This window comes from Battus philenor, unplaced genomic scaffold (assembly GCF_028537555.1).
Source record: "Battus philenor isolate CCGP_79_NKW_IND1 unplaced genomic scaffold, ilBatPhil1.0.hap1 SCAF_2, whole genome shotgun sequence".
Taxonomy (NCBI): domain Eukaryota; kingdom Metazoa; phylum Arthropoda; class Insecta; order Lepidoptera; family Papilionidae; genus Battus; species Battus philenor.
This window is the reverse complement of record NW_027181682.1, coordinates 16,198,747-16,210,628: the sequence shown is the minus strand read 5'-3', so window position 1 is coordinate 16,210,628 and position 11,882 is coordinate 16,198,747. Positions and strand designations below refer to the sequence as shown.

General features: G+C 35.7%; 1 protein-coding gene across 2 annotated transcripts; it reads left to right on the top strand.

The window, feature by feature from the left end:
* The first annotated feature begins 42 nt into the window (after positions 1 to 42).
* On the top strand, positions 43 to 9,189 carry LOC137922311 (lysosomal phospholipase A and acyltransferase-like). 2 transcript variants are annotated; one of them, XM_068765291.1, is made up of 8 exons: positions 43 to 116; positions 199 to 433; positions 937 to 1,311; positions 1,968 to 2,195; positions 5,038 to 5,209; positions 6,734 to 6,856; positions 7,667 to 7,900; positions 8,976 to 9,189. In XM_068765291.1, exons 2-7 carry the CDS (start codon positions 355 to 357, stop codon positions 7,893 to 7,895), a joined length of 1,206 nt encoding a protein of 401 aa, XP_068621392.1. In that variant the 5' UTR covers positions 43 to 116; positions 199 to 354; the 3' UTR covers positions 7,896 to 7,900; positions 8,976 to 9,189. The 2 variants fall into 2 exon arrangements, with proteins under 2 accessions (XP_068621392.1, XP_068621391.1); XM_068765290.1 differs by having other exon boundaries at positions 114 to 433.
* The last annotated feature ends 2,693 nt before the right edge of the window (positions 9,190 to 11,882 follow it).

Genomic DNA, 11,882 nt, shown 5'->3' with positions numbered 1-11,882 from the left:
TTTAAAGAAACAAACTTCTAAATGTCACATTTTTGTCGTAAGACGGAATGTAGTTTGACTTTATAGGTTATTCGCTGATTTATTTTGATGTTTTCTTACGTAAATAACGTAAAGAGGTTTGTTTTTGTAAACAGACATTAATCTGGCGTTATTTCTAATTACTAGTGTCTCTTATCAATTGTATGTTTCCCACTCCAGCGCCAGTCCACATCGGACGATAATAACGTCACAGCGAATGGAAACACTTCAGTTACTCGATCGTTGCGTATAATTTACAGAAGGACATTAAGTTAAATTAGTATCCTAAGCAGACTTTGCGGATAGCGAATTGCTTGCTCGTTGCGTTATATAAATATGAAATTAATACTCGCACTAGGATTAATATTTAGCTTTCTTGCGAGAAACTCTTTGGGATTATCGCCAGTTATTTTAAGTGAGTACTTGTATGTATTCCTTTTTGTTGTTTATAAGAATACATGTATTGTCTAAAAGAAGTTTCGTTTTCTAGAAAGATCCGATTTCTCATTGCTAATTAGGAAATATTGAGAATATTTGTGGGTCAATTTTATTACTTAATTTGCTTAAATTTTATTTTATTAACTCTCTTTTGTTTATTTATATAAATTGACGATTTTAAGATGGAATTAATAAATACTGTTATTTTTAAACCACCTAATTTAATGTTATGAATAAAATATTGGGAAAAATTATATTCAGTGGCTTATAAATTGGTTGAATTAAGTTTTTAGGGATAAAAAATGGAAGCTAAACCCTATTTGAAGTCCACTGTATATCTCCTTCAGCTAAAATGATGATGGTGTGGACCTTATATGTATCATAGACATAGAAGAGTGTTTTAATTTTTCCTTGTAAAGTTAGATTTAAGTAGTTTTGAATTATAATAACAACTGTAGATTAGACATCTTCTGTCTACAGTTCCTGGAGACGGAGGAAGCCAACTAGAAGCAAGGTTAAATAAAACCAATGTAGTGCATTATATCTGTGCTAAAACTTCAACCGGCTTCTTCAACATTTGGTTGAATTTGGAGTTACTGGTGCCGTTTGTCATTGATTGTTGGGTGGACAATACGAGACTTGAGTATGACAATGTCACAAGGACAACCAGAAATCCAGAAGGTGTGGAGATAAGGGTTCCAGGATGGGGGAATCCAGAGCCTGTTGAGTGGCTTGATCCATCACATGATAGTACAGGAGCATATTTCAATACAATAGGGGATGCCCTTGTGAAAATGGGTTATGTGAGAAATGTATCTTTAAGGGGAGCACCTTATGACTTTAGGAAAGCACCAAGTGAGTATATTCATTTTTGTAATAAATAATTCAAGGCATACATCACTATAAAATTGTTAAAATGCTATCTTATGTCATTATTTTATTAATTTACTTGCATTTTTATCATTATTTTGGTCTGTATTATTGTTTGTTCAACATTTTTGTTCCTATTCTAGGTTAATTTTATTAAGAAACCAATCATATATATTTCATAGTTTATTCTGGAAATATTTGAAACATTTTAAAAAACCTATGAACAATTTACATATGTATCTAGTTAGTAAGTTATGTGAAGAAGATATAAAATAAAGTGAAATTCAAAACTGAACACAAAACTATATACAGGATGATAATAATGGTTGATTATATTAAACCTATAGTTAACCTATATATATAGAAAACCTATAGTTTTATTTATTTAATATTCTTTGTTATACATATATTAATGTTAATATTTTGTATGTTTACAATAATTACAATAAACTAGTAATGGTAGACCTGCAGTCAGTTGTGTTATTTTTTTTCATGGCCTGCTTTGTTGTTAGCTGTTGGGGCCTCTCATACTGGAGATCGTTTTTAACAATAGTTCAGTGTTGAAAAAAGCACAAACATATAAATATAGTGGTGTAAGTTATTGCAAGAAGCAACTGCTTATTTAATTATCTTTGATTCAGATGAAAATGGTGAATTTTTTGTAAAGTTAAAAACACTGGTCGAAGAAACATATGTGAAGAATAACAATAGTGCGGTGACTCTCCTCGTGCACAGCATGGGAGGCTCTATGGCGTTGCACTTCCTTAGGCTGCAGAAGCAGAGCTGGAAGGACCAGTACATCCGGCGACTGATCTCTCTGTCTACACCCTGGGGCGGTGCTGTGAAGGCGCTCAAGGTTTTCGCTATAGGTGAGTTGATCCAATCAGTTTTTTTATATATGTTTTTAATATACTAAATCTAATATTAATACCTAACCGTGTACGGGTTTACAAAACACCCATGTAATGTCTATATAATAGTCATTAAATATATGATATATAATGAATTTAAAATTTTAACAAAAATAAAAAGAAATCACCAGGTAAAGTAAAGTTTTTTCAAGTGAGTTTGGCAATAAATTGCTCTTATCGCAGTGGTAGAGGACAGACTTGCAATCCTTGGTCGCATGTTCGATTCCGGAATGCAATGTTATATAATTCACTTTGTGCATTAATTATATATGATTACCAATGCTCACAAATTTTTAGAGGATAGATAGCAGCGTCCTCTGCGTACCATAATACCACACTAGTGGTTATGGTAAATCTCTCCATAGATATCTTCGGAGACATATGCCCTGCAGTGGGCTTTTATGGAACAACTATGACGACTCCCAAACTTTATTCCCACTAAATTTATTAGAGAACGCTCCTCTGCGTACCATAGTACTATACTGTGATCGCTAGTCCGCCTGTGTGTGTGGCGATTATGATACATCTCCTCATCTAATATATAAAATTTCCATGTCACAATGTTAGTTACCGTACTCCTCCCAAACAGATTGACCGATTTTTACCAAATTTTATATGCGTATTCAGTAGGTCTGAGAATCGGCTACTATCTATTTTGCATACCCCTAAGTGATAAGAGTTGTTCACCACTAATTTTTTTTTTAAGGCAAATTGGTTTTTATTTTATTATGATATAGCATACAAAAATACATACAATCCTAAATTTTCACCTCTCTACGATCAACCCTTATTTTTTATTTGTTAATTAAAAACTTTAAATTTTTTTTTGCAAAACAACGTTTTCGGGATCAGCTAGTATCTCTATATAAATCTTTGGGTGACGCCTCTGTTTACCATAATACCACACTGCGATCTTCAACCCGCCTGTGAAGTTTGGCAATTATGGTATATCCATAAAAATTTCTGGAGGAAGCCCATGTCTAGTGGGCGTCTATCAGCTGAACAGAGAAGAGAGAGTTATTACAAAGAAAAACCCATTGAGTTTCTAGTTCACTCGCCTTTCCACTATATGTACAAAGTTATTTAAATAATCATGGTCCACATAGATATTCAAGAGTGGAATAGCATTCAAAATAAACGATCGATGGTGAATCGTGTTTTGTTTACTGCGCACGCGCATGAATAAGTCGTATATATGCAAGTCACACTGTGGTCGAACTCTATCTACGGTTTCTTCGCGGTGGGCGGTTTTTCTAGCGAACAATACTAACATTGTTCTGTTAGTTGTTGCATTAATATATAATTATATTTATTATTCCAAAATTTAGGGCTGGTACATTTATTTATGTTTATATATAATACATATCATAGTTAATGATTCAACTATAACAGACTTATGAATTTTACGATATCAATTAAGTATGTATTACTGCAGTTAAGATAAGAAAGAGACAAAACATTGTATGTTATGGACTTTAATTATTATAGACTAGTTGGCTATATATTTAGATGCACACTGCAAGGCATAAGCCTTCCCTAGAGATATCTATGGGGCGATATACCGTAATCGCCACGTTTGGCAGACGGATTGGCGATTGAAATAGTATTATGGTGCGCAGAGGACGCTGCAGGCTTTCTTCTGGAAATACGTTTGCTATCAGTGGTAACCATATATCAGAGTTCCCCAAACTTTTTTGTGTCGTAGACCCCTTGCCATGTTTTTCCGTGTTGGGTAGACCCTCTACTTACCTGATATTTATTTCCTGTAAATTTCTAACTGTAGTGAAGTTTAGTGTTAAAAACTTAAAGTAAAAACACATGTTAATTTATACATTTATTAATTGAATTTAAATTAAAACTACTCAAAATAAAATTTTGTATCTGTTATGTACAATATACGTAACATATTAATAATTTTTTACTTCATAGGTACTTTTATAAATAATATAAATGTTTTGATATTATAAGATAGTATAATAGGTACTATCAGTGTATGTGTTGAGATCCACTATCGTAGACCCCCATTTTCATTCCATGGACCCCCAAATTTCGCTGACGTAGACCCATTGCAGTTTGTCATAGACCGCTAGGGGTCGATATAGACCACTTTGGGAATCACTTTCCTATATAATTAATGCACACATACGATCACAAGTCTATAGTCCTCTATTGCTAGAATACCTCTGTTTCACTTGGTACGTTTTTCCACTGCGGCACTTCTTTGTTGTAAATAATTAATATGAAATTTAATAAATAAAATTGTTTATTGTAATGATTTTTGATACACGTCATTGTTTTTAGCAGCTTTTAAAATTATTTTTTTAATAAGATGTGTGAAATCAGTGAAGTAGTTTTCGTGCTATATTCATTTTTATACACCCCCCCCCCCCTTTGTCGTATCGCGTTACACTTTCCACGAACACCTGGATATACTACGTCATAAAGCCTAGAGTTTGTTCTGAATCAACGTTGAGACACAAGGTATTATCTTTAGTTTTATCGAATTGATAAAAGTAGGATTTTTAACGATTTTTTTTTTCGAAAAATTTATCGATTTTAATACCAATCGAGACTTGACCCTTTTTAGAAAAAAAACATCCTTCAAAACGGTAAGGGCTGAGCCAAATGATATTCCAACTTTTGACAGACAGACGCCTGGCAAATGTTATAGATATTCCTACCAAGCTAGCAAAAAAATACTCACTTACTAATGCTAGAGTAGTAATAAATGACAATTTCATCTTACGTTTTTGATCACAGTAGTATGTTATGCTATTTTATCATCTCATCACGACCTTAGGCGACGACCTGGGCTCCTTAATGCTACGCGAGAGCACGATGCGTGCTGAACAGATCACGTGTCCTTCGCTGGCATGGCTGCTGCCTTCGCCGCTGTTCTGGAAGCCTGGCGACGTATTAGTCCAGACTGACAAGTTCAACTACACCATCAGCCACCTGGAGAAGCTGTTCACGTGAGTACATCTGCGTATTACACGTTTTCAATACTTGCTCTTATCAAATCTTCGACAAAGTGAAAAATTCAGGTATATCTTGGAGCAAAGACCGTAGGAGATTGGAATATACATGGAATATACTAGGAATTTAAAGTTAATACAAAGCTATGTATATAAAAATAAGGTTTTTTAAAATCCTTTATCGAGCGATGCATTTGACCATCTCGTCTGATGTTAAACGATGACGAGGTCTACGATGGTATATGTTTGCTTAGAATAAACCTATTCACTCGTTATCTGGAAGACTCCTGGGTCATAATTGTCTGGAAATAATGATGCTGGTAGGTTGGTCTACATCTTGGCTGTTCGCACTATAAAAGTATTACCGAAACGCTTAATGTGGGTATAAGGAATTTCAACCATGTGTGCCGATGTCAATTCTTACGTCTTGATGTCAGATGGAAGAAAGATGGGAAATTTTTGGATAATTCCGCTGAACATTCTTCAAAATGCAGTTTGGTGAACACCGATAAACTGGCAACTTTTCTTCGATACTCCAAACTCTGAAGCTTAGAGCTCATCAAAGCATCCTTACCTATCAGCCTCTTGGCTCATATCCGTTTTAGTTTTAAAAGTAATTCATAGCTGATCTGTTAGCAAAAAGCTTTAAAACTTATGCCTTGTATATCGTTTTCATACAGTTGTAATGGAATAGGCGTTTGTCTTCCATCTCATCTGATGGAAAGTGTAGATGAAGACGAAGGTGGTACACGCTCATCCAAAAGAAACCTGTTCACTCTACTCTTAAAGACTCCAGAGTTCAACTCCTCAGGAAAAATAAACCCAAGCAGGTCATTCCAAATCTTGGCGACTCTCACCAAAACGAGCTGTCAAACCGTTTAGTTCGACTTTTGGGTATGTCAACAACGAATGGATGAAACTTTTGCCTGCGCCTAGTAGTCCGATAAAGAATGGAGATAGCTAAATTAGTTCGAAAAGAGCCTTCTAGCACCCTCCAAAGTGTATCCTATAAAAAACCGATAAGCTGGCAACTCGACGACGATGCTCAAGGGTGTGTAGTCTGCTATTTGAGAGCTTTTCGTTGTTAATTAACCTACGATCTCTACGGTCAACTGAGTCCAAAGCTTTCAGATGATTTCGGCTGCACCGTCCAAGATGTGACTGCAGTACTCCATGCAGGATGTAACTTGGGCAGTGTAAAGATTAAGGAGCTGTTCAGAGATGAAGTACCGCCAAACCTTTAAAAAAAATTGATAATTTATTGGACGCCACTTGTGCCATAGAGTCAATGTCTTGGCCGTATATCTAGTTTCGTCGAAACCTTTTTTTACTTAACATATATCGGGGGATTCCTAGAGCTGGTCAAGAATATATTCTTCAAAGAATAGATAAATATAACACGCGTAATATTAAAATAACACATACATCAAAATATTTATGACAATAATTGGGTATAATAAAAGGATTTAGGTAAAATGATACAAGTGGGATTCACAAACGTAATAGGATCTGGTTTCGCAGTGACATGGAACTGCCCAACGCGTGGGAGATGCGTAAGGACGTGGAGAAGTACGCGCAGGACTTCAGCGCTCCAGGCGTGGAGGTGCATTGCATCTATGGCTACAACATATCGACCGTCGAACAGTAAGTGATTTTTATATGCCATACAAGTATATGGTGAAGGGACTTCCCCGAATCCGTCACCCTTATTATCATGTTAATCGATGGACGTCCATTGCAAGTTACGGGTTTTCTCCCAAGATCGCCACGAAGACTGGTCCTGGGCAGCCGGTATCCAGTGACTTCCCGTAACCTCAACTATGTCGTCGGTCCACCTAGTTGAAGGCCTACCAAGGCCAAGTCTACCAGCTCGTGGATAACCTTTCGGCCCGCCATCGCCACGCCCACTGCCACCCAGACAAACAATCCTTCGAGCTACGTCGGTGATCTTAGTTCCTTTGAGGATCTCTTTATTTCTGATTCGATCTCATAGCGAAACTCCAAGCATAGCTTTCTCTATAGCTCTCTGACCTTGAGCTCTCTTATGAGGCCTGTCATAAGGGACCACGTCTAAGTTTTACCACGTTTAAGAGACTATAAACACTGTAACAAGGTGTAACAGAATCTGCGGACTCGAATGGACAGTGTTTAAAGAACGCTTGACCTAAAACTTCGTTTGAGGTACCGAAGATCGAGGGCTCTCCAGAGAGTTTCAGTTCTCAAGAAACCTTGGCATAGATTCTCGCTGGACTGTGAGTACATATGACACAAGTTAGCAAACAGGTTCTATTGCCATAGACTCAATGGTCAAGTCCTATCAGGCCAGCCATATTCAGGCTTTCGTTAGCACATCATCATGTGAGCCAATAATCACCCACTGTAAGAAATATGTCTCTCCCAAAAATTATTGACTAAATCATCGATAAGGTGGATTATTTCGTATTGTGTTCATAGGCTGGTGTACAAGGCGGGCACGTGGCTGGACGGGTATCCTACATTGCGCACGGGCGACGGAGACGGTACAGTCAACCTCCGCTCGCTGAGCGCATGCGCGCACTGGGCCAAACGCACGCGCAACCTCGGTCGCGTCGTCAAGAGCCTGCCGCTGCCTAACGCAGAACACCTAAAGATCCTGCACGACCCGCGCGTCATCGAGTACGTGCAGACTGTTCTCGCATTCTAATGCATGTATGTATACAATTTAATCAAATTGAATTTGTCGACGGTTGGGATCCGTTACGGATCCACCGTCGGATTCATCCATCTTGTACAGTTAATCTGGGCGTAGTTAAACATAAACTCCGAAATAAAACCTTAGATTTCACACTAATAAGGCTTTAATCAAATTCCGATAATAAATTACACAAAACAATGTAAATTAACGCGGATTAAATCGGATTTTGGTAGGGCGTAAGCGATCCGTCTTCACCGATCGTTACGCGCCATGTTGAATCTTGAACTGTCAAAATCAAACTGGCTGCACGGTGATTCTGACGTTTTACTTTAGTAGGAACTTACGATCGCCAGTTCCATTCTCGTTTACTTCCGGAAGGAACGTTCCATTTTCTTGTACTAGATGGCGCAACTAACCCGTCATTATATTAATTCCAATAGGCTTTTACACGCACCTTTGAATTGATAATTATTTTAACAATATAACTAATGACCTAAATTTACTCGGAATTCTAATTGAGCAGAGTCTGATGTTGTTCAATCATATAAATGAGTCAACATACCATGTTCCACACATTTCCATTTACTAAAAATTATTGAAAGCTGTAATAAGATTGATCTAATAATTCAATTTTATTTTGAATGTTCAGATAGGGTCTAAGATATCTCGTGGAACTTTATTATATATAGGTACAATCAGACTCATGAAAATACGTTACTAGTTTATTTTTATTTCTTGTATTTATCACATGTCTGTCGCTATATATCGTATAAGAATTTAAATTATGGCGCATAAATTTAATTTATTACACCGTTTCTGAAACGAAACTCGACACAAGATGGCGTTGAAGACGCTGTTGTATCGGACGGTGACACAAGATGGCGCTAGCAGTCCATTGCCTCGCGCTATACTTTTGCGTGTGAGGTTGTAGAGAGATTGCTCAGACTCATCTCATTCCAGGTCCAATAAAATAAAACTTAAGGTTTTCTAATATATAATATTATTTTCTTATTGATAGACAGACCACTTTATTATTACAATTGAAACATACTTTTCAATTTCTTTACATATTTCATTCGATTGTTGCAGAATCGGGCTTCCTTCGTTCTTCCGATAAGAGGTTACGGTAACACTAGCTGTAATAGATCAAATGCAAGCCTGCGTCGATAGTTGTTCGATGCACCGGTTTGTATTAGTAGTTAAGTATTATTTAAGACCAAGTTAAGTTGAGTCAGTTAACTTGAAATTCAAATGCTCTCTATCTTGACGCTCTCTCGTAACACAATGCTCATATATATAAATATATATATATATGTATATATATATATTTAAAGGTCACGAAAAAAGTTTTATCGCAAATAGTTTGTATAGACTACAAGTGTAAAAACTCTTTTTGGTTGTGTTATTTGTGTCTGGCTGATTATAATGACACTTTAAAAAAATCGATACGTTTTGTAATTGTATGAAATACAATAAAGCTTATCATCAAAACGAGGACTGCCTAAACTACTCTTCAGCAATGATTTTAGGTAACTACCTACACCGTGGCAAACGGTCATATAACAAAATGGCGTCTATATACTATGTGTTTCGAATTTTTTCCTACATCTATTACATAGCTGAAATATATAATTTTTATATATACTCATTATTCCTTGATTAAAATAAGGTGGATTTTAAATATTTAATGAAATCAGGCGTTACCTTGCGGAAGTCCATCCTAAGTAAGAAAAGGACCAATATTTCGTGCAACAATGTGCACCGCCCGCCAGCCCGCTGATAAATGCGTATTCGGCAAACAATGCGAATTATACAACTGCCACCGTTAAATCACTCAACACGTGTTTCACCCCTCCACGGGGTATCCTCAGTAGTTATGTTACACCGACCAGTGTCAAACACAGATAGAGAATCTGCATGACTACCACTGCATTTGCGAAAGTGGCTAAATATTGGTCCTTTTCTTACTAAGGTGGATTTATTTGAAATATATAGAACGTAAATGTTAACATGGATATATCTAACATTCCGAAATTGCAAAATTGTTTTGAAAATTCAAAATCATTAAAGTGACATGCGCTGCCGAGAAATCGAGATGAAAATCGATACGATTTAAAATAGAAATCGTTCATAAAAATCTAAAATAAAATTTGAATAATTTTCTTGCCATTATATTAATAATATTTATTGTGAACAGTGAGTATTTATTTTAAATATGCTCAATACGTTAGAAACCTTTAACTTAGTAGTATTTTATTAATTAACTCTTCCAAACAAGAACAATATGTATAAAAGTTATTTTTTACACAAAGTAAAATGATTATTCTCGTTTGCGATTACGAAAAAAAATTACATTTCATTAATGATTGTACGAGATGGCAACACTTGGCAAACAGGTACACTTATAAGAGCTATGTTACATCATCGTCAGCAACGCATCGAAAAGGGGAATTCCGTAAAAATATAATTCTATATACTGTACCCGGCGATAAATATTGCACAATCGACCTTTGGAAAGAGACAATCGGCTATTTTCGTCTTCGTAGAACGTTATCTCTGTCGCACGAAATACGACGACTGAAAAAACGTCACATAGGTACTGTGGGACAGAGATAGTGCTCTACGAAGCCGAATCTCTCTTTACAAAGGTCGATGTGCAATATTTATCGCTGGGTACTGTACTACTGATACAATATTTCTCGACTTGTGATTGGCTGACGATTTTTATTACCGTTGACGTTGATTTTTGGGAAAATCTGCATAATAGTGCGCCAGATTCTCAACCTTTAGCTCAGAGTTCGTTAAGGCTTTAAAATCCAAAAAAAAGTCACCAAACATGTACAATTCGTTTTTCCTTTCTTAAAAAAATCAGTACAGTCAGTTATTCATTTATTAAAAAAATCCAGTCAATATTACTTTAAAGAAAAGAGATATCTTTTTAATTCTCAACATATGATATTATTTATTTAATATTAAAACAAAAACTTAATAGATATTAGACGAGATTCGCTTATACATTAATACTCTATATATGATTATTTATAATATTACGTCATCGAAAAAAAACATGGCCGCCAAAAACATTATTATTAATAGGTGATCTATTTAAATAATTTATTATTATGACATATGAATAATAGGGTTTTTTATTATGGCTGGAAGGTGTTGCTATTTGACACTAAATAAAAAAATATTAAAATTTTAAATTTAGAAATGACGCCTCAATTTTTATATTGTTTTTGTCTGGAGCGCGTGATTTGTGATGACGTCACTAAAATGGCGGCTATAATACTCTTTTTAATGCTCTCTCTACGAATACCCGTAACACAACTAGTATATTTACTAATTTATTTATACATATCATTACTAAATAGACTAAAGGCGAATACCAAAAATGCAAGATTTGAAATTAAAAAGAATAAAATTGAACTCCCTTTTAAGACATCCTGTTTTTGGACTATACTTTCTCTGCTGTTCTTATGGCATTTGCATATTACTCTGGTTTTACGTGGCAAATACGACGGTGCCCAGCCTGAGATGTCTTAAAATGGCGAATCTATAGGGCTCCGGATGATCGCCATTCTCTTAGATGAAGAACGCTTTAGAGTAAAACCAGGTTCAATGGCCTTTTCGAGGACTTGGTCTGTCATTTGTTTAGTAATCCGACACGAGACCCGAAAGACCTGAACCTCGACATAGTTGGTTTCTATTACCTGGTTAAAATTGTGACCATTTGGAAAAGCGTTAGCGCTGGAAAAATGGCGGAAGAAACTGCAGCTACCCTTCTGTAATAAAAACGAAGGTTGGCGTCCACATATATCTTTGTTCTTAATTATAAGTAAAATACACATTTTGAAAATAATTTGACAGTAAATTGTATATGAAAACATCGCCCATGTGCAGGTATATTTAATTCTATTTTAAGAGGTCAATAAAGAAGAGGATTGCATGTAATATATATTTTTTTTCACTATGAACTTCTATACTTATTCACTG

Coding starts and splice junctions, on each gene's coding strand:
- LOC137922311 (XM_068765291.1), top strand. CDS start 355: ATGAAATTAATACTCGCACTAGGATTAATATTTAGCTTTCTTGCGAGA. Junction 434..936: donor ATTATCGCCAGTTATTTTAA/GTGAGTACTTGT, acceptor TTCTGTCTACAG/TTCCTGGAGACGGAGGAAGC. Junction 2,196..5,037: donor GCTCAAGGTTTTCGCTATAG/GTGAGTTGATCC, acceptor TCACGACCTTAG/GCGACGACCTGGGCTCCTTA.